The sequence below is a fragment of the Liolophura sinensis genome, chromosome 1 (assembly GCF_032854445.1).
Source record: "Liolophura sinensis isolate JHLJ2023 chromosome 1, CUHK_Ljap_v2, whole genome shotgun sequence".
Lineage (NCBI taxonomy): Eukaryota > Metazoa > Mollusca > Polyplacophora > Chitonida > Chitonidae > Liolophura > Liolophura sinensis.
This window is the reverse complement of record NC_088295.1, coordinates 83,845,042-83,867,725: the sequence shown is the minus strand read 5'-3', so window position 1 is coordinate 83,867,725 and position 22,684 is coordinate 83,845,042. Positions and strand designations below refer to the sequence as shown.

Here is a 22,684-nt window from a genome sequence, read left to right as displayed (position 1 = left end):
AATATCCATTTCCAAAACAACGTTTAACACTAACTCCCAAAGACAAAGGTATGTAAGAAATTATACAAATAAGAAATAAAGCCGGTTACACACAAGAGAGAAGCGGTCATCAGTTTTCAATGATGCCGGGCCGACAATGAATATTCCAGTCATGAATTCCATATCAAAGTTCAAATTCGTAGTCCGTGAATGAGTTCCAGGTCAAATAACAATTAAACAAATATCTCTGTCGCGCTTTAACCTGAACCTCAACCTGATGCGCACGTTTGTCGAATCCTAGAGCTCTCCCGTGCGAGCTTTGTGAACAGAATAGGCCAACATCGCGTTAAACATGCCTTTCTCTACCATGTGGACCATGATCCGAAGTGTGTTCCCTGTGACAAATGATTTTGTATTTCATTTATTTGACTGACAGCTTTGTATTTGATTGACAGCTTAGCTCACGGTGCTGTAGTTAAAAATTTAAAAGATATTTTATTTTCATTTTTGTTCATTTTAGCTGGTATATATATTTTAAAAGGCGTCTATTTACTGTTTGTTCTGATTTCCTTATTCTAACATTTTTTCGCCACAGTATGATTGAAATTAATCACAAGCGCAGTCAGAGGGAGGGGAGGATAACTCTGCACAATATGGTCATTTATTACATGAGTTTATCTCCCATCAACTTCACCCCACCAAGAAAATGTATCACAAAACATCATCAAAACCGCTAGCCTCGCAAATGACATAAAAACCTTTGAAAGGTTATTTTTTGTTCGTTTGTGACATTCTCAAGAAGATAAATATCATCTATTTCAAAGAAATACCTTTCTTAAAAAATTGTCTACTGGATTTGAACTCTGCGTGACACGAATACAGCAAATGGCAATTTTTCCTTATACTATTTGGTTCGAGACATCTACGTGGCTTTGTTCGATCTTACCCAGATACTATACATATAGTATTTTTGTATAACACGATACTCCGACCTTTGAAACACAAAGAAAATCTATTGAATGAATTATTAATACGAGCTACGTGGCCTACCTCGCATGGGTCCTTCTGTCTGCTGGAAAATCCTACAGGTACTTGAATCTGAGCAAGAGAAAAAGCATTACGTTAGAAAAATGTTCTGCTCTATTATTTAGAGGTGATACTTCTCAAAATGTAACGATACAAAAGAAATTGTCCTACAACTGCCATGTTTTCATCAATCTTCTGACTCTTCAAATATACACTATCTTTTTAATCTGACTCACCAAAGCTGATATAAGCACAAGTCCCGAAAAGATTACTGTTTTCCTATTCGACATTTTGAACCGTATCTTTGACGTGGTGAGGTGCTTGTTGCTGTTGTCGTCATTTCACGCCCCCTATGTAGTGGATGGAATCTATGTCAGTGGGACATGTAGGCTGCTTTAGTCGGGATTAACCTATTTACTGTTATCACAGCACCTTGGTAAATATACCTACTATCACCACGTGAATTATTAATCCTTGATAATCACTCACTTTTAGATTTCTTGTCACACAACTCTCAGACAATACCAGAGGACACAAGTAGGACTTCAAACGTCATGCATATCGTGTGTGTGTGTATTTATCGACATGAAACAAATTGGATAGATCGTTTGTCTTGAGTGACGATTTCAATCGCCGTCACACGTTATCAGGACAAAACCTTGTGTGTTATGGATATTTACAAGAAATGTTACTGTGGTGTAAGGGGACTGTGAGAAGACTTAGGCACTGTTTCAAGTTCATAGTTAGTACTGGTCAGCGTGTGTTATGGGAACATATGGACATGTAGTGTTTTAACTGGATGGAAATGACTTCTGCTATATGTGATTTAAAAGGGCACAAGTGTTGTTGTGTCTCACCAGTACCAATACGTAAACTTTTTTTCCTACCAGAAATTTGTCATACGAAATGTCATGAATGATTTTTTATTTGTGGTGTCATATTGAGGAAACGTTGAATAAGATGCATTCGAAATTGTTCTGGCGGATGGTCGTGGGTTTCCATCGTGCTCTGCCCGGCTTCCTCCCACCATAATGCTGGCCACCGTCGTATAAGTGAAATATTCTTGAGTACGGCGTAAAACACCAATCAAATAAATAGATAAATGAATTGTTCTGTCATTTCTGCTAATCATGAGGAGTACCAATAATCTAAATGGGTATATTTTGTATTTTACTAGAAGTAGAAACAGACATTCGTATACCAGTCTTCAGCCAATGGACATGACAGTCGAGATCAATAATCCCAAGATCAATTTCCAACACAACGTTCAAAACAAGCCAGCAAAGAACTACAAATGTATATACTGTGAGAAATTAGGACGGAATCCGACAAGGAGAAGCAGTTCACAGTTCTCAATGATGCCGGGAAGACGTAAGGAATGTTCTAGCTAAGCAAGAACGTTTAATAAGTATCAAGTGTCTTTAATTAAAAATAACCCTCTCGTTACACTTTGACTATATCCAACGAGGCGAGTTCATTTACTCAACACACATGTACTAACTGTCCTAATCCAAGGATAAGAGCCAGTTCTGCATATAACTGTTGATATTGGGTATTTGTGTGAATTTCCTCGTGAAGAGCATTAACAGTGTCAGAACTGTTTTAGTGAGGAAGTCTACACTTAAGCCCGTATGGAAGTCCATGACCGTGACCTGCATTAGCTACATACAAACACTATACTACATTGTTCTCAAGAACCTAACATCAAGGATTGCACGTGATAAAGACTTGCGTTCCAATCTCCCAGACATAGTTTATTTCAGCACCTCTATAGATTAATATTCTTTTCCATTCAAACCAAATCTGAGTCCGGCGTTCCCATATCACTGCATCAGTGATATCAATGCGCGTTCCAAGGCAATATTTATTTACTCAAGAATATTTCACTTAAACGACGGCGGTCGGCATTATGGTAGGAGGAAATCGGGCAGAGCCCCGGGAAAAACCCACGACCATCCGCAGGTTGCTGGAGGTCTTCCCACGTATGGCCGGAGAGGAAGTCAGCATGACTTGGTTTTCCAAGGCAATAATCAGTGAAATCCATCTGAAGTAACCGACCGCTTAAATGTAGACATAATTCAGGTCCTATGACTACTGACTAAGGCATGTGCTGAATGCACAGAAGTTAGGGCACAGCTGAGGCTGGTCGTCCGCTGTGATTGGTATGTCACACTATGACGTCACATAGCATGTGTCAACTGACTGATAATTTAGGGCGACAGATGTCTCTCTTCGTATTGGCTGAGCGTGAATGGAGGGGGAAATCTTATCGACTACCAATTTATTTAGGACGTCGGAGAATTAAAACTATATTCGCCAAAACAATAGATTCACCTGATTCCGTGGTGACGTAATCTGAAGCAGGAAGATTTATACTCCGATAAAGATAAATGGAGAGCCAATGATATCACACAATGCTTTTCTCATGGGCAGTGCGTAAAAAGTTTCCTTGATCCTTACATATAATACAAAGACTGTGAATGGTTATCACATGAAGTCAATATTGCACACAACACAAGAATTCCACGTGTCATCCTGTCCCACATTGCACGTATGAGTTTGATCAGTGAAAAAATATGTTAAATGCCGGATGAATAACACCCCCAAAAATATAAAGTGAGGAGAGAAAACAAATGAAACAGAAAAGAAGCATAAGCCATGTAATAAGTGTTGTCTTGCGCTCCGTAGATTTTTATTGCCGATATACACCATGAGGATAGCGGATAATTTATCACTGAGTAATTGCAATTATTATTTATTTATTTATTTTATCACAATATCATTCTTGTGTGGCGATTATTATCTTAGAGGCGGAAATTCCCTTTCCAAAAACAGGATTGATCCCGCATAATTTAACATAAATTAATATGTTAAATTAACATAAACTTCTTCTATTGCTTTTATTTGTTCTCCATCGTTGCTGTCTTTTGATGAGTGTATTTTTCTGACAATCCTTTCCTAGAAAAACAGTGAATACCATGAAAGACTTTATACTGGATAGAGAGTAGACGAGAGTGTGATAGCTGGTAAATTTCATGTAACCGGTGAGATACGACCTTTAGTCAGTTTAGCTCAGTTATATGGTTTTATTCTAACTCTTCATGTGACTACTTAAATCATAGCAAAGTACACGCTCTCTAACACCATGGCTTAAGCATTATTAGGTCACAAATGCAGTGATGATTGCAATTTTTTAGATGTCACTGATCTACAGTTACTCACAGTGGTGTGATGTCATCACATATGATGAAGACAGAACCTTTCACTTATACATGTTTTCGGTTAGTTCGATAAACGGGGTCTCGGTAACGTTTCATTTGGTTATCACTGGACTGATGCCTGTGACTTGCGAATGGTCACGGGTTTTCCCCAAGCACTGCTCAGTCTCCTCCCACCATAATGCTTACCGCCGTCAAATAAGTGAAATATCCTTGATTACGCCGTAAATCAGCAATCAATGGCGTTTTCCGCATCAAGTCACTCCCTCCACTGATTTCACTGCATTTCCCGTTCCGTCTTTTGGTTTGATTGGTTGGTAGAAATTGCCCTGTACTGAATCTGGGTACATGTACATTATTTATCTGGAAACATCAAAAAGTGAAAGATGGATGCACAAGAGAGAATAATTTTGGACGTTCAAAAAATCCAGTCCTCTCTTAAAAGGCGAATCAGAATTATAAAAGAAAGTCGATTATCGAAGTAGCTAGCAGAAATTTGCTTTTCCCGCGTTGTAATTTCCGGCCAGAACCGCTGGTGGTGGGAACACTTTACACTGCGTTAAACTCTGTGAGAGCCGCGGCAGGAAACCCAGCGGTTCTGGTGGAAACGGCTCTTTATTTTGATAGTATGATTTTGACACTCTGGTATTCAGTGCATTAGGGGGTTCTTCCTTGAGTCTGTAGAATGCAGAACCTGGTTCCCAACCATAATACTATAGTTATACACAATGCATGACACTGCGTTCATAGTTAATGATCCAGTGACATCACTGTGCCTATACATCGGCTCAATAACACACTTATCACAGTGCCTTCTTATCTTCACATCTGTTACTCTTTAAATCTCGTTTACTGGTAAATTATCGGATCCCGACCCATCTAATAAATAAATCTCGTCGTGCAGGCATGCAATCTACGTGCCTCATACTGTGCAGCCGCAGTGATGGTCAATTACATCGATTTTGTTCTCCACACAAGCTTTATTATTTGACGAGAAGAGTTTAGTTGAGATTTCAGAGAGGACAGACGGCACAAAGATGAACAGGACAGTGATTGCGGGCTTAATTTTGGTAATCATCGCGAGTATTATCCAGGTATGTGTTTTTACTTTTGTATGAAGTTTCATTTTGTTTCTGTTTATTTTTTTGTTGTTGTTTTTTTTGATCAAGCCTATTACCCAAAACAGATGAAATTCTAATGTTTTACAACCCATTTCATCGTCTTTAAAAAATGCAAGATAATCCATGACAGTGTGTGAGCGTGTGTGTGTGTGTATAAGTTAAATTGTTCACATATATTTTTGTTGATTTTATTATTCATTTTCTATCTCACGTTTCTCTCGATGTACAAGCTGTATTATGTCGTGTATTATAAAATGATTAATATATTAGTTTCATCCAGTTTGTAATCATGTCATGTATGGAGAGGTTTTGGCTCTAGGAGTAAAATGGAAAGTGGTTTGTACGGAATATGAAGCACATTGTCATAGGATTATTTTAGAATCAGAATGATTATAAATGTATATATTGATATATATTTGCATCAGCTTCAATGACACGCAAATAGCTGTCTCTAAATGTCTTTCCGAGATATCCCTTTCCTATATTATACCATTTATGTCGCACATTTCCACATGCACTTCAACTTGGATACCCTATATATACGAAATGTTATTTATAAATACTATTTGTATCAGTTCTTAATTTCATGATGTGGCTTATTATTCTGGCTATTATTCTGTATAAACCAACCAGGTTGTCTCAAATAAATGAATCCAGCTTTTATTGTTTCAGGCCAGCGTGATTTGGGAAAGATATCAAGGTAAGATTCGCCATGTTTTCCGTTTCCATGTACATAGAACGATTCATAGTAAATTTCAAACTCGCAAAAACTATACTCATATATATAATTTCATGCTATTCTTTTATAAATATGGTCTTGTATGATACAAATACTGCTGATATTTTGTCCTGTTGCCATAACAACGGAACTGTATGGTGTTCGTCTTGGACCTAAACTGCTGCAGCTTGACGAATATTGCATTTACTGTGCTGATTTACTTCACAGATGCGATAAACTACGTTCCCCGTCCTGGATACTGCCCAGTAGGCGTACAGGGTAAAACAGTAGACTGTGGGCAGGGTTGTCGAGCTGACCAAGACTGTCCCGATGGCGGGAAGTGCTGCCCAACAGCCTGTGGTAGAACATGTAAAACACCCGTGGCGGAAGATCCTAAGCAGAACAGTAAGTGTTACTCAATACTGTGTTATCTGCGGGAAATGATCCGCACAAATCACATTATATATTTCATCTGTCGCTATAAAGATGTATTTTTTAAAGAGAAATAAAAATCTTAGAATCCACCATGACATGATTACGAACACAATGTAATTAGCATTACACATTAGCACGACTAATGGAATATAAAATATAACTGAATATGGTACTGTTAATTTTTATCATGTCACTTTTACGGCTCCATAGTTTCATGACTGACACTGTATTTATTTGAACCTTTGTTCACATTTAAAACAGGCGAACTAAGAGGCTAACATCAGGTCGGTGGATGGATGAGAATCGTTTTCATTACAAAGGAACCTCTCCACGACAGTGTTGCCTTTGGACACATACAGTTATCTACTGGGCGCAAAGGACGAAAATCTAGTGTGCACTAAATGTTGAATTTCTGAACGGAAGAACCCATGTTTCACACTTAATTACCGTATTGTGTTATACTATCTGTATGTATGTATGTATATATACTTAGGGTTTTACAACCACTCATCTAATAGACACACCTGGGCAAGCAGTCTTGTTTCCTTCCTCTAAAACATTAGTGCTGAGCACTAAGCGAGGCGGCAACAGTTTTGCTATCTGCGAATGACCATGTGTATAAAACTTCGTATTACGCTGTGGACCGGAATTTGTTCTGGAATGGTTTAAAGAAAAACCAGAGAAATTCTCATATTATAATGATGTTTAATTTGTAATTTGCTAAGGTATTCTCACTAGGAACCATTGCGGTCATATGTTCGAAATCTTCTCTCGCTGCTCAGCTGCGACTTCGCGTCGGGAAATTTTTACGCGCTGTAGTTTCCTCCAGATTTTCACACCCACACCCATCACAACTATGTATTCATAGTTTAATAATTGACATATTCGTTGTTATAACGTAAAACACCATTCAAATACAGTAAACAATTATTTAATGCTATAAGCATTTGTTCTTTTCCCACCTGGTAGCACTAAGAGAGATTAAACTACGCAACTCTTTCAAACAGCGAGTATACATATTTGGTAGAAAAACTCAAAACAATCCACTCTGTGTATAAACATTCGTATATATATTTCTCATTCAATATTCATTTTCTTTGATGAGAATCCATGCACAAAAGAAAAAACAACCCAAAGGAAATAGTAAGTTGTGGCGTCGTGAGTATATCAGAACATTTACTGGCCTTGAGTAGTAAACGATCGTAATTATCATTAGGATCAGTCTTCTTTATTCAGATGAGACAAGATGAATGTTGACAAGATGAAACGAGTGAGAATGAGCAAGACGTAGCGCTATTAGAGGCAGGTTCTGATGTCAGAGTTTGTTCACAAAGTTACATCTTGTAACCGGACCCAGACCGGTCCCCGTTGTTGCGCAGGACAAGCATCTCCTGTGAACGGGTAGTCCTCCCTCTCAAATATAGTTTTAAAGGCTTATAAAAACCAGTTCAAAATGGTACAACTTCAGTCTTCATTCATCTGGAAGATAGGGCCTGTTGAAATCGGGATTTTCAAACTCCGAAATATAGCACTTTTGCATGCAGGCATCGAAGGTGACAAAGTTGTTCCCGTTTCCCCTACATCCGCCGTAGACGAAGGTTTTACAGATACCATCCAAGACGTCATAACTGTACCGAATGAACCTCGCTCTGCACGGGCCGGTTTCCGGCTTCAGGTAGCATTCCTCCACTGCAAGGAAACAAAATGAGTAGTTAGATCACCGGTAAACGTGAGATTAGCTGGGATATAATCCAGGCTCCTAATACAGTATTTATTTATATATTTATTTGACTGGTGTTTCGCGCAGTACTCAAGAATATTTCACTTAATGCGACGGTGGCCAGCATTATGGTGGGAGGAAAACCGCCAGAGCCCGGGAAACACGCAACCTTCCGCGGGTTACTGACAGACCTTCCCACGCACTACCGGAGAGGAGAGCGTTGGTGAGAGTCTCCTGAGCAATTGAGCTGCACTAGGACCTTAATCACTAGGCCCTCACACAGAATATCACCTGACATATTTTTGCAGACTAACCGTTAATCATAAAACTTGTTCTCTGTTTGTTATAACACTCGTCATCTGTAATACACCTGATACAGCTCCCCTGGCCGTGTTCTAGGGTAAGGCACTTATTCTCTGTCACTAATAGTTACACTTCAAACAGTTCCTCTTGCCGTGTTCTAACGTCAGGTACTTGTGCTCTGTAACTAATACCTACACCTCACACAGCTCCCCTGGCCGTGTTCTAACGTCAGCCACTTGTTCTCTGTAACTAATACCTACACCTCACACAGCTCCTCTGGCCGTGTTCTAACGTCAGTTACTTGTTCTCTGTAACTTATACTTACACCTCACATAGCTCCTCTGACCGTGTTCTAACGTCAGGCACTTGTTTCCTGTAACTAATACTTACACCTCACACAGCCCCTCTGGCCATGTTCTAACGCCAGGCACGTGTTCTCTGTAACTAATACTTACACCTCACACAACTTCTCTGGCAGTGTTCTAACCTAAGGCACTTGTTCTCTCACACAGCTCCTCTGGCCGTGTTCTAACGTTAGGTACTTGTTCTCTGTGATTAATACTTACACCTCACACAGCTCCTCTCGCAGTGTTCTGCCGTCAGGTACTTGTTCTCGTTTCCCCCACAGCCGCTGTACTGGAAGACCTGACACTGAGCTGCCGTCTTATTATAGAACCACCTCTCCTCAGTATGGCTCTCTAAATTAGTCCCGCACGTGCCCGCGTCCATGTCTTGACCGCAGAAATTAGGGAACGATTTCGTGGCTAAACAACAGAAAAAAGAGACATATTTTAAACTACGAAAGTCACAAGGTCTGCAAACGAAGAAATTATGTTCTGATAATCCTACATTTGTTGGCGATGCGTTTATGAATTAATTTTCCTTATTTTTTTGGAGACTGGTGAATTGTTAAATTCACGATGGTGGGAACGATTATATAAATCTGTGACATTCGTATACCAGCCGTCAACCAATGAGGACGTTCCAGGTCAATAATCGCAAGGCAAATTCCAAAAACGACGTATAACACAAACCACCAAAGAACTATATAAAGTACGAAAATATGACGGAATCACGCAAAGAGAAGCAGTCAACAGTTTCCTGTGATGTCGGAAAGACTCAAGGTATGTTCTAGACATAGAATCAGTATTCAAATCATGTACCATGCTAGAGTATCAGTTGTCCATAACGTCATACAATTGTAAACATTATCAAGATCAGTTATACAATTATTTGAAAAACATCGGACTTGATGCGAAAAGTTACAAAATATGTTGACAAAGATTACATGACCCCTCACAAGCTGAAGGTCGGCGGAGATATGTTCATTAGTTTTGATCTTAGATTCGGATTCTGTCTAATCCTATGATCCAGTCTGCCGCGACACAAGCATCGGTCAGCACATCTGGGAGAATGGACGTTGACTGAGCTACAAACCTTCGCAGACGGCCACGGTGGGACAAGCTTCATAGCGACACTGGATCTCCTTGTTCACACATTGTGTACCGTGAGGACACAGGACTGACTGTCAACAGAAAGAGAAACAGGGTGATGAGCGCTTTGGAGGCCGGTGGTGTGGACCCCGAGGCTTGGGCGAAAACCTGGGTATATTTAACAGCAGCTTAGTGATGACATGAAGTCTAGTTTTCATGTGAAACTCTCCCACCCCAAGAGTTAGCGAGTAGCCTGATGTTCACGATCAAGGTTAAGAAACAAGAGTGGTGACTGACTTGATTGCTTCTTATAGTTCTATTGCTTGTGTCCCGATTAGAGTCTAGCCGTAATGCAAAAGGCCAAAGTAGACGTTAAAGGTACATTTCCAAAATATATACAGAGATATGTTATATAGTGAGATGGGTGAGATATAAGCGCTATCTCTTCATTCAAATTGGACCTTTGGTTCGTTGGTTCAAACCTCAAAATACCTGATTTAATTATCTTTATAACTCGTTGCAGTGGAGAAAAAATAGGTTATTCAAGTTGTATAACAGGTGTTGTGTGGGGCTGAAGTTTTATTTGCCTGTTTACGTCCCCCCATACATGGAAGTGACAGTGGTTCTTACATCGCAGGTATTTGTATTTTCTCCATCACCACGTGCTCGGAGAGCTGCTGCCTGTCTTTGACGGTGGCGACGCTGAAATGACAACAGACAAAAACCCATGGATGTATAATATTGCCAAATATCAATGGAAGTGTAAGTTATTTGTATGTATAGCATCGTAAACATATACAAACATTTAAATATCGTTTCCGTAATATATACATGCATGGTTGTAACACTTCCATCAAGCAATCAACGATTTTAACATATTATAACCCCAGGCAGTTATAAGGCGTCGGGAGAAACAAAGTGACTGAGGTGAGATTATCTAGTGTTTGGGGCTGAACTTGACATGTGCATTTATTAGATATAACGAGAACCGATATTGTTCGTTTACTGTTTTATCCGCAATATACTAAAAGAACAATGTGGTTCTACTGCACCTTAGAGCTCAGGTTAAATGCATTGGGTCAATCAAGTATCGCATTATTATACTGTAGCATATTATTTTGTGTTAACGGTCAGTAAATGTTCATTTGCTTGTTTCCCACGTAATACACATTCCATTTTATATATACTTAAATATACGCTTCTTGTAGGCGGTGGTATTTCATTAATAGTATTAATTGCACTACGTTGAGATATCAAATGTCAGAGTTCGACTTTTTAAACACATTTGCCTATCAGAAAAACGCCGATAGGCAAACACTGATGTATTTAACAGGCAGGGTCAAGCGCCGAAGACCAGCCATGTTTATAAGCACATTATTATGGTGATGTCATTACGGAAATCCTGGATAAATGCAGTCCGTGACCTTTCCCCGAATGAACTCGAAGGGAAATTCACCCAAAGTGCTAAATTCGAAATGCGTGCACAACACCAGTTCCTATAAAACCAGTGTAACGAAACTGGCTTGGACACATGGAAGATGTTCCATCACAAGAACTATCAAGTGATGAAAGTGACAAAAACAAATGAATGTTAACTGACACCGATGATCACCTTCTATCTGATGATGTACAAAAGGTCGACAATCCATCCTTACAGAGGGTTTCAGATTCTTCACTCCTCGATTGAGAATTCATGTACGTAACGACCTCTGTAAGTGCATGCAACGCACCGTGGTGTTCCCTCCCATAATCAACGCACTTAAAGAAGGATTTTTACAACATGGATTATCTGCCTAAAACGTTTGTAGAATTCTACTCCTTTGTATCCATGCAGAACTGTAAGACTAATGGACCTGTTGTCGTTTTCTAAAATTTAATCCAATATTTGTTTTAATTGTTTTAAATGTCCGTAGCCGTCGTTAACATCGTCAGGTTCTCCACGTATATATATCCTATGATAAAACGCTGCATACATAGTAATAACTTTGTTAGACGTGTTACGCCGAATTCCATTATTCAAATAGCTATGACTGCATGAACTTTCGAAAACTTCTGGTCAAGGATTCGACTTTCTGAACCCTTCCTGCAGATTGCGGGATATATAACATGCACATCCTATAGTAAACATTCACTACACATGTTTGCGCAGTGCCGAGAACTAATTCTGTTATATCTTAGCCACTATCGTAACATTACATCACTGTCGCCATCTGTCTATAATCCGTACAGGCGATAGTATATACTTCACCCCTTAAGGGAACACGGAGTTAGACTGAACACTTTACGCGTAGAATTACCGACTGTGTAAACGTACCCCACTCATGGCGATTAACATTTATTCACACAATTTGTATAATGTGTATAGCCGTACATAAGGCCCTACCCATACATTGTAATAGTTCACTTTTTTCGCTCAAAGCCTCTAATTTGACTGAGTATCATGAATATGCCAGATCTCGATCTTTCTTATCATACCTTTTGTACAGGCATATACCCATAAGGTGCTAAAAGACAAGTCCACATGCACAATAGATTATGACAGCAATATACATGCTCTCATAATACTGCCTGTATATAGGCAAATGCGTTATGAAATTCTGACCATGATGACCATACAGTCGGCTCCGAAAAGTATACATTTGAGAAGGCGACAAAAAACAGCAACTCATGGTGTTTCAACACAGATAGCGCCATATTTACGCGACAAGTTCCGAGTAATTGTGTTTTACGAAGTTTTGGCGTAAATGGCCCATGAACTGCGTATTCCATCCTGAACTTCTACCCTGTTTTAGGTCCTAAATATCAGGATTTTTTCGACTTTGAACTGAAGTGTTTAAACCTTTGGTACGTTAGGAAAGCTCTTACCTCGATAGATCCCCGGGTACAGTGGATGCTATAGATAAGACCCAAGAGAAGAAGAAGATGTAGCCACGACGCCATCATAGAAATCCTGAGGAAGCTGCTAGGGTAAAACTCCGTTGTAGGCCTACTTCTGTATCGGTGCCTGAACTGGGTAAAAGAGGTATGAGAGAACTTAGTGGACCCACTCTGTGACAGGCCGAGTTATTGGCTTCTTAGCTATAGGTTTCTGGCTGTAGCGTAGAGGACATTCGTCCTAAGCGAGTATGTCAAGTGTGCACCCCTGATGTGACGTCCCTAGATCGTGGATGACGAAGCTTACACGACTCTCTGCCGGTCCCGGTCTCTTCAGTTCGGTTATGTAGCCGTCGCGCCGCCCATGTGTGGTTAGGCGGCCTGACTACCGCGATATCACCTTACATGCTGCACTTACCACAAAATATAACAGGAAATTAAACATCGTCTTCAGTTCGAATGCTTGGTCACTTCCGCCTCTGTTTCATTGTTACCGGTATATCACTTTCATCATATACATAGAATGTAACGCCATTGGCTACTGCGGAATCAGTTCACGTGAAGTGGGCAGTACAAAAGCCACCGTATTGGACACATCATCGTAATGTCTATTGCGGGACAATATATGCGACAATATATAAGACGTCATAACCCATACACCAACTTTGAATTTTCTAAACTTTATACCACTAGAAAAATATATATATATATAGTTGTTCCCGAATGTTCCTCTATATGTGTTAAGGCTCTGTGTAAATATGTGTACACGCCTCAAATGAGCATGACGAACGAGGTAGTAAACGTTAAAAACCCATCGCCTGACTTTTAAAAGTAAACCGGTATACCAAGAGTGTATTACATACAGAATTAAAAGAATTTGTTAATTAAAGATAATTAAATGGCATGAATTATTTTGTGTAATCCGAATACTGACACCCAATCAATGTAATGCCGTCGTTTTGAAATCAGTGATTTGTGACACCCATGTCTCAATAATCTTACTAGAGACTCAAATACACCCACAGTTTTTACATAGAAGTGACGCTTTAAACAATTCTGAGCGTATTCATGTCAGATAACATCGTTTCTGTATACAGCTACATTTTTACAGCAATTAGATAAAAAGTATATTTATTTATTTGTTTGGTTGGAGTCGGGGAAAATACAATTCACTAGTGTGCTATATAGCAGCATGCATATAATTTCTGTACACGAATTATTTGTGAAGTGTTGATTTGAATAAAACTCTGCTTTCCCCTTTTCAACAATATGGGTCGTTAACACAGTATTACGTCAATGTGATAAGAAGATTCTTTGGCGACAGTGCATGTTACTTGTCCTGGTGAAATCTGTGTAGCTGAAAGAGTTCAGTTTGTATCAGACGTTTCACAGCAGCTCCTTCCATCTTTACTGTTAAAGAGGCAGAGTAATGTAAGAATGGAATATCTCAAATTAATGTTATTAAGAGTACTTTTCGATATGGGGTATATATGGCCTAAAACTTACTATATTTTAGTATAGGTTGTCTAGGTATACGACTGGCATGTCACTTCAGCCAGAAGACACCGTGTCATAATCAAGGAGCAGCTAACTGTCTTACATAAATGTGTTATTAATGATCGCCAATCACGATCTTTATGTTGTATAGAGTGTTGACAGTTACCATTAATTATTTGACTTACATATTTACAGCATATATTTGGTTCATGGGAGCAAATGTGAAACAACGACTTAGGTAAATGTTGTATAAAGTTTGATAATTACTGTAAATAACAATTGCTCACAACTGCGATATAGTTGTGAGATAGTGCATGTTAAAGATATAGGTTGTATATACTTGTTAACCCGAACAATGGGGTTTGGTCAGCATACATTACTCAGCATTTTTCTTTCTGTATGTTCTCCTTGAGAAAACATCCTGTGTATTATTCTTTGACTGGTCCAGTGACGTACACGCTGCCAAACCCAATCACGCATGCCAACTGAGCACTTCCGACCTCCCAGATCACCAGTAGACACTACCGAGAACATAAGGTATACTGACATCCTATATAAAGGGAACAACATATGACGCCCGACACAGGCGTGAGTTCACGTGGTAAACGCATGCTATATTGCACATCTATTACAGAACAGTATTAAGTTATTTATTTATAACAAATTCACACTGAATGAATTAAGGATTATTGCTTCATGACACTTCGGCAATATTTATTTATTTATTTGATTGGTGTTTTTACGCCGTACTCAAGAATATTTCACTTATACGACGGCGGCCAGCATTATTGTGGGAGGAAACCGGGCACAGCAGGGGAAAGCCCACGACCATCCACAGGTTGCTGACAGACTTTCCCACGTAATGCCGGAGAGGAAGCCAGCATGAGCTGGACTTGAACTCACAGCGACCGCATTGTCGGCAATATTAGAGCCATACCAATTCACTCCGAAAACAACCAATACGTTTTGAGCAAGCGTTTCAAAACACCTTCGTCCTTGATACTCACCTCATGATTTCATAGATATAATGACCACACTGAAGCAGTTTCATGAAGGGAGATTAATATAACGTAACGCAAAGGAACATATATACATAGAAAATGGAGACGTCATTGTTAAACCTAACATTAATTGTTATTGCAAAAAGATATTTTAAACACATTTATAAAAAATTGTGACAATTACGAAAAAAAATATTTGAAGGCAAAAATGAAATTAAGCTGCCGCTGTTACTTAATAAATACCACACCGTAATGATCAATCGGGGGCTTTTTCTAGTGGAACTAGGATTAGAGATGCTGACATTTTATTTCATGGTTTGTAAGTATGTACAGTGTGTAAGACCTCAGAAACAAATATGTTATATATAGAGTTATTTTAGAGCAATATTATACTCGATCCTAAAATAAGAACGTATTACCATTCAACTTTAAATTTAATGGCCCAAATACCACAGTTGGTAGAGCGTCCACTTCGGGTGGCGTTAGATCCAGGGTCAATCCTGGGTCTGGTCACATCTAAGACCTTATAAGAGGAAGTTGTAACTTACTCGCCTGACGTTCAGAATTAAGGGGATAGTTCAACGACTGATTGGCCCCAATCAGTATATTGGATCGGACGGTGCGGCTTACTTGCCTTTGGTAAGTCGTTTCAGTGAAGCAGCACTAGATAAAAGAAATCCATCCTGCAGCAAGGAGGCACAGTACATGCACTCCAAGGACTCCTTCGTCGTCATTTGACTGAAAAATTGCTAAGTACGAGGCTAAAAGCCAAGCACTCACTCACTCACGATGTGTCTGTAATACATTCTTTATATATTTTAGCAAGTTATCCAATAAATATAATACGAAATTTTCGAGAAACCGCTGTTCTTATTCTTAGTAAAACCGTGAATATGTCTCCTGGACACAAGAACTGATATAACTGATAAAATTCCTACGTGGTTTTACTCTCAGCAATAATGCGAGACGAGTGTGCCACGAGTATTAGTGTGTCTTTGATATTACAAAACTGTTTGATAACTCGAGGCTGGTGTGTTTATATCGGCGCTATCCAGCAGGGGATGTGTTACATGCATTTGGTAAAAACAGAATCTGTAAGATTGAACAACAGTTCTACTGTCCAACACTAAAAGGAATTTTCAGGGCTGACCCACCCCACCCCAATCCCATCCCACCCCAACACACATTCACGTTTGTACTTCGCCGAGCATGCATGATAACAACCCTTGCTCATATGGTATAAATTATGCCCTCTTCAGTTGTCACATTATCCCGATATCGGTTCGTGGCGTTTAACCATCAGTCATTGCCGTTGTTTAAGATATAAGAGATACCTTTAATACAGCTAGTATCGCTAATTGTGAACATTATTGTTTTTAGGTTTTAATGATGACGACCTTTATTGACCAGGAGATTTGGGGATATTTGGTTTTCCCACATATTTTTCTCGTAAAATTGACTTATCATTAATGGCCCAGAATGCTGTTATGAACAGACTAATTATGGCTCATTATTAAGAGGTTCTCTCCTTAACTGGATAACCGTATCAGAAAAATAGCCCAGTTTTGCTGTAGTTAAGGAACACTCAGAGCGCCATACGTGGGAATGTCCACCAGTAACATTCCTGCGCCCAACGAACTAACCGTTATGATATTAGTGAAAAGTTCTGGAGAAAGGAGTGAAGCATCAATCAAATACATAAACACAACACTGAGACTGAACAAACACATATGGTTATAGAAGTAAGCATATCGTATTGTATTTATAAGGCTAAGACATGAATGTAAACCTTCAATCAAATAAATAAATACAACACTGAGACTAAACAAAAACATACGCTTACAAGCACGCACTTCGTATAGTATTTATAAAACTGATACGTGAACGTAAAACTCCAGTGAAATAAATAAACAGATACCTGATTGCACCAGAGTCTGTTAAGTGAACAAATCAGCCTGTTCACAGGCCTATTTAATTGGGATAGCTATCCATAATTGCAATTTTTGTTCCTTAACAATGTAAATACGGGTATATCTATACTGTCAAAGTTGGCCAATTTGAAAAGCTTGTGATAAAATCTTCTTGGACTTAAACAGCAACCAAATGAATGAATAACGCCATCAACTGAAGCCTGTAAATACAGCATTTATATGCGCAGGTATAAGTTCGTCTATCCTCCACATTTTTAATTTGTGTTTACTTTATTAATCAATTTGGATGTTAAAGCTAGGCTTTATGATTGGAGGCCCTTCAAGGCCATCGCTGTGCGCTCCGTTTTCTTGTCGGTCCTGTCATTAGTTTACCTTATCTACAGAAACGACATCAATCTATGCCTAGAAACAGGCATTCGAACACAAGCCGTCAACCATAAGAGACGTTAACGGAACGTTCTGGGTCAATAATCGCAAGACCACATTCCAAAACAATGATTGTCACAAACCATCAAGAAACTAAGAAAATATAGTAAGTGATAGATGTTTTATTGAAACAGATTCCACCTGGATTGTTGATTATTATCATGGATAGCTTCGGTTACTGAAGGAAGGACACAGTCGGAATGCTGCACCGGAAGAACCGGATAACTTCATCCGGTTGTGGGAAAAGGATCATAGCCCGATTAGATGAGCTGTATTAGACCTATCCTTGATTGTGAAGAATATACTCATATTCTATACACTGAGGCACTCTTTCCGACCACAGTCATCTGTTCAGTCACGTAGCACAGTCAAGAAGGTTAATATCCAGGTCACATTAAAAAGGCAGACCAGACATATTAATGAAATTCAAAGTTTTCAATTAAATTCAGTTCCAAGCCAGTTCATTGTGAAGTGCATGTGTTGGTTTATTTACGAATGAACAACGTTCGAGTTTAGCACAGTTTTGTACATTTAATCACCCTAAATAACGACACATGTAGTGCACATAAACAGTGCGATATGTAAGTCCGCTACAGCAATATACATCTCCTTCTAACTAACTAAACTATAAGTGAATTTTAAATTGTCTCAAACAAAGTACCATTGGGTAATCGTTTCCGTCAGTGGATGTATTTCACATTTTCAATTTTTTTTTTACTACAGTTAAGCATATTGCTTACTAAAATGGTTTAAACTGAAATCATAAGTTAGCATGAATTGGCAGATTTTAGCACGAAGAAGAAAATCAGGTGAATTTTAATTTTTTTTAAATATAGATTTTAATAATTTTGCATGTTACACTTCACCACAGTATACACCAATCATTAAAGGTATGACAATTACATATTCGATCAAAATTAAGTTGGTCCATTTCAATATTTGAGTTCTTACAGGCATGCTGATTATGATAAGTATATACACAAACGTTACCATAACCCCTCCCCCCCCGCACTTCCTCCTCAGTGTGTATACAGATTGAGCAGTACAAGGGTTCATGTACCATAAAATCATCTATCATGCTGTCTTCACGCATTCATTAATGAACATTCGTCATAAAGTTAATTTAACTATCGTTAATTACCAACCTTGACACCATGTGGATAATGCAATATCTCATTAGAGAAATGCAAAGACTTCGTTTACAAAAATTATATTTAACTTATTGGTGTACGTGTTCAAATCCATCGCTTTGTCTTGCAATATTTGTTCTTAGATTTTTTTTTATTAGTACAATGTAACGACGAATAATAATAGGTGAACATTTTAGTTAATGAGCAATCACCGGCAGCTGAACAAACATAGCAATCTCTGTCCACAGGACAAAATTTGCCCTGTGGCCCGCCTTGGCTGCTTCTCGGGCATACAGTTATGGTGGTCCCTTCATCTAGAGAGGCAAACACAGCATGCTTACCATGCTTAAGAGCCGTGTGTGTTTTCAATCGCAAAAGTCCACAAAATAGAGGTAAAGTTGACCAACACCGAGTTAGACCAACACGAAGCGTCGGGCTCTCCTGGTTGGGTTCTGAAGTGAGAGGATGTAAGGGTGGGGGTATAGAATGGGGAGCGAGGGCTGATAGGGTCCTAAGAGCCCTAAGCATGTACATGATATCAAGCCGATACACATACTGACACAATGTATATTTTCTTTAAAAATATCTCAAAGCTTACATATATCTGCATGTTACGTAGACCATATTCATGTTTTCCACTCTTATGCATTCAGTCCGTTTGTCTCCGCAAGCCATCTACTAACACAGGCCAACCTGGGAGAGCCTCTGCTCAGCTTACAACACTTCAAACTGTACACATTGCTGTCCAATATGTATTTCCTTTCCATAATCCAACTATTTCTCGAGGTCTGATATTTGATATTTTCAACTCGTTTAGTAAGTAAGCTAACCCTTACAACCCTTTAGATCTTACAACAAAAACCAAACGCTCATGCCCATCCCCACCTAACTCTAATCATCGTTCACTACAGCACTGTTGTCGTGCCCTTCGTTACCATCCGCCATGTTGAATATAGACGTGTCCTTTATAACAAGGCCATCTGAAACAGAAAACAGCAGTATAGGTTAGCCAACGTGTACGTGTACAAATAAAACCAACCTTCACTTAATGGGGACATTTCCCCAACCCCTAAAAAGATCAAGTAATTTAGTCGCAAATAAACATGGAAATATGCATTGATACACATCTCATGCAGACATGGTTTATATCCGTATTGGCACTGAAAAGAACATCACACCGACGTCATTCACAGGTGCATAGCAATTACCAAATCTTTTGAAGTATGGACATAAGAGGATTACCGAGTACGCAAGTTTGTATTCCCAGTATATTTACCATGATCAGTCCCCTGACTCATTTCATTGTCCCGTGATCCGGTGCCAGGTTCCTGCGTGACACTATTGTGTGCAGCCGGGGAAGGTTTGTCACTGCATTTGGATGCATGACCGTCCATACCTGGACCGGAACTTGACGGCGTCGTACTTCGACTGAAGCTCAGGTACATTTCTCTGTGAATGAAGAGATCGTGATTGTGTCATTTAGAGCAAGTCGGAGTTGTACTCACCGTAAACAAAATTACGTGCTGTTCACAAATGTTTGGCAGTTAATTACAGCAAATACTTGACCCTGACTTCAGGTACACATATTTTTTTCTCCCAAATTTAGGTCAGGTCAAGTCAGCTGTCAGAGTTACTCTATATAGAACGTACTTCCGGAAAACCACAAACAGGCTCACTGCATCCGGAAGTTTGACGGGCTTTGGACTAGCTCGAATATTCTCATCTACATACGTATCTGAGCTACAAAGCTTTGTAAAGAGCAAATACGTTAAGTAGGCCGGCACACAAATTTGATGCCTCTGGGGAAAAGAGCTATAAGAAGGAAAAGTGTGTCTGCGCATAAGGCTTTTGCAAAGCCCATTGCTATACAAAGCTAAATAAATCTTATTCGCATACAGCGATATACTTCAATTGTATGGCTGTGGGTTTTCAATCAACACATAAAGATCGGTGTAGACAGTTAGGGTGTGACATGTCATGGTATGTACTTGTGGTATTTCATGTTACGTACCTGCTAATTTCGAAGGATTCTTCCCTCTTCCAACAGACTTCAAAGAAAATGGTTGACATGAGCAATAAAGCCAGAAGTGCGCATGTCAAGCCTACATCTGTAATAGTAATAAAAACAAACCAACAGTCAAGCAATAATTAATTTACTTCTTAGCCACTTTAAGCCTAAATTAACAGCAAACTGCAGCACGATAGCTCCGTCCATCCCGTCTCATCACATGTTATTGGGCGTACCATTCAAAACGGTCACCTTTACGGCACAATTTACAGATGTGTGGCTGTACATACGCAGGTAACAATAGTCACCAGGTGTGATACATGATGGGTTTCGTCACGATAACGTGAGATCCGTTAGAGCGTGAAACGCAAATATAAACACACGTCATCAGAATATAAAAGTGGTTGCCTTATCCCAGTCTAGTATATATAAGGGTGTATATAAGTTATGTCCATGCGATCCTAAATACTTGACCCTGACTACACCTCTGATGCATTGTGCGGATGCTAGGGGATTCATCAGACAAATTGTAATTAATCGACAAAACTTGCCGAAAGCTGCAGTGTTTGTCTTACTTGTTACCAATGCCACCAGTTTGGAAGAACTTATTATCCGAAATACCAATATCAGAGTAGAAAGGCACTTCATCTTCAACAGTAGTAGATATAAAAATACGTTTTGAAAGGAAATTTTGCGTATTTTTTAAACTGATACTTACACTCCCACTGGGTACTACAGTCTTCACTTGAGCATCTGGAATTATGAAACACACGTCACAATGAATCCCTATTGTCTGTGCCGATAATCGTGGACAATCACAGCACAGAAAAGGACAGAGAGAACAACGAGTAATGCTGGATAATCAAGGTACATTGGAAGACGGAAAGAGTACAGAGTTATGGTGGATAATCAAGGTACAGTGGAAGGCGGAGAGAGCAACGAGTTATGGTGGATAATCAAGGTACAGTGGAAGGCGGAGAGAGCAACGAGTTATGGTGGATAATCAAGGTATAGTGGAACGCGGAGAGAGCAACGAGTTATGGTGGATAATCAAGGTACAGTGGAAGACGGAGAGAGCAACGAGTTATGGTGGATAATCAAGGTACAGTGGAAGGCGGAGAGAGCAACGAGTTATGGTGGATAATCAAGGTACAGTGGAAGGTGGAGAGAGCAACGAGTTATGGTGGATAATCAAGGTACAGTGGAAGGCGGAGAGAGCAACGAGTTATGGTGGATAATCAAGGTACAGTGGAAGGCGGAGAGAGCAACGAGTTATGGTGGATAATCAAGGTATAGTGGAAGGCGGAGAGAGCAACAAGTTATGGTGGATAATCAAGGTATAGTGGAAGGCGGAGAGAGCAACGAGTTATGGTGGACAATCACGGCACAGAAAAGGACGGAGAGAACAACGAGTAATGCTGGATAATCAAGGTACAGTGGAAGGCGGAGAGAGCAACGAGTTATGGTGGACAATCACGGTACAGAAAAGGATGGAGAGAACAACGAGTAATGCTGGATAATCAAGGTACAGTGGAAGGTGGAGAGAGCAACGAGTTATGGTGGATAATCAAGGTACGGTGGAAGGCGGAGAGAGCAACGAGTTATGGTGGATAATCAAGGTATAGTGGAAGGCGGAGAGAGCAACGAGTTATGGTGGACAATCAAGGTATAGTGGAAGGCGGAGAGAGCAACGAATTATGGTGGACAATCACGGCACAGAAAAGGACGGAGAGAACAACGAGTCATGGTGGATAATCAAGGTACAGTGGAAGGCGGAGAGAGCAACGAGTTATGGTGGATAATCAAGGTATAGTGGAAGGCGGAGAGAGCAACGAGTTATGGTGGACAATCACGGTACAGAAAA

At 39.6% G+C, this 22,684-nt stretch overlaps 3 protein-coding genes across 3 annotated transcripts in view; 1 reads left to right on the top strand and 2 right to left on the bottom strand.

Moving 5' to 3' along the window:
- The first annotated feature begins 5,190 nt into the window (after positions 1-5,190).
- LOC135477434 (WAP four-disulfide core domain protein 8-like) lies at positions 5,191-7,016 on the top strand. The gene is made up of 4 exons (XM_064757538.1): positions 5,191-5,317; positions 6,017-6,044; positions 6,291-6,467; positions 6,759-7,016. The coding sequence occupies exons 1-4, from the start codon at positions 5,261-5,263 to the stop codon at positions 6,773-6,775; spliced, it is 279 nt and encodes a 92-aa protein (XP_064613608.1). The 5' UTR covers positions 5,191-5,260; the 3' UTR covers positions 6,776-7,016.
- Positions 7,017-7,544: 528 nt separating this feature from the next.
- Positions 7,545-13,253, bottom strand: LOC135477427 (BPTI/Kunitz domain-containing protein-like). Its single transcript, XM_064757526.1, has 5 exons — positions 12,819-13,253; positions 10,584-10,655; positions 9,958-10,045; positions 9,087-9,284; positions 7,545-8,186 (listed from the first exon to the last, which is right to left on the bottom strand). Exons 1-5 carry the CDS (start codon positions 12,894-12,896, stop codon positions 7,969-7,971), a joined length of 654 nt encoding a protein of 217 aa, XP_064613596.1. The 5' UTR covers positions 12,897-13,253; the 3' UTR covers positions 7,545-7,968.
- Positions 13,254-18,742: 5,489 nt separating this feature from the next.
- The window catches only part of LOC135461858 (multiple epidermal growth factor-like domains protein 6), a 36,417-nt gene continuing 32,475 nt past the window's right edge, over positions 18,743-22,684 (bottom strand). Inside the window, exons 24-27 of the mRNA XM_064739120.1 lie at positions 21,539-21,573; positions 20,824-20,920; positions 20,089-20,261; positions 18,743-19,792 (exon numbers count right to left, since the gene is read on the bottom strand). Coding sequence (XP_064595190.1) covers positions 19,704-19,792; positions 20,089-20,261; positions 20,824-20,920; positions 21,539-21,573 — 394 coding nt within the window. The 3' untranslated portion in view covers positions 18,743-19,703. The remainder of the gene's footprint in view (positions 19,793-20,088; positions 20,262-20,823; positions 20,921-21,538; positions 21,574-22,684) is intronic.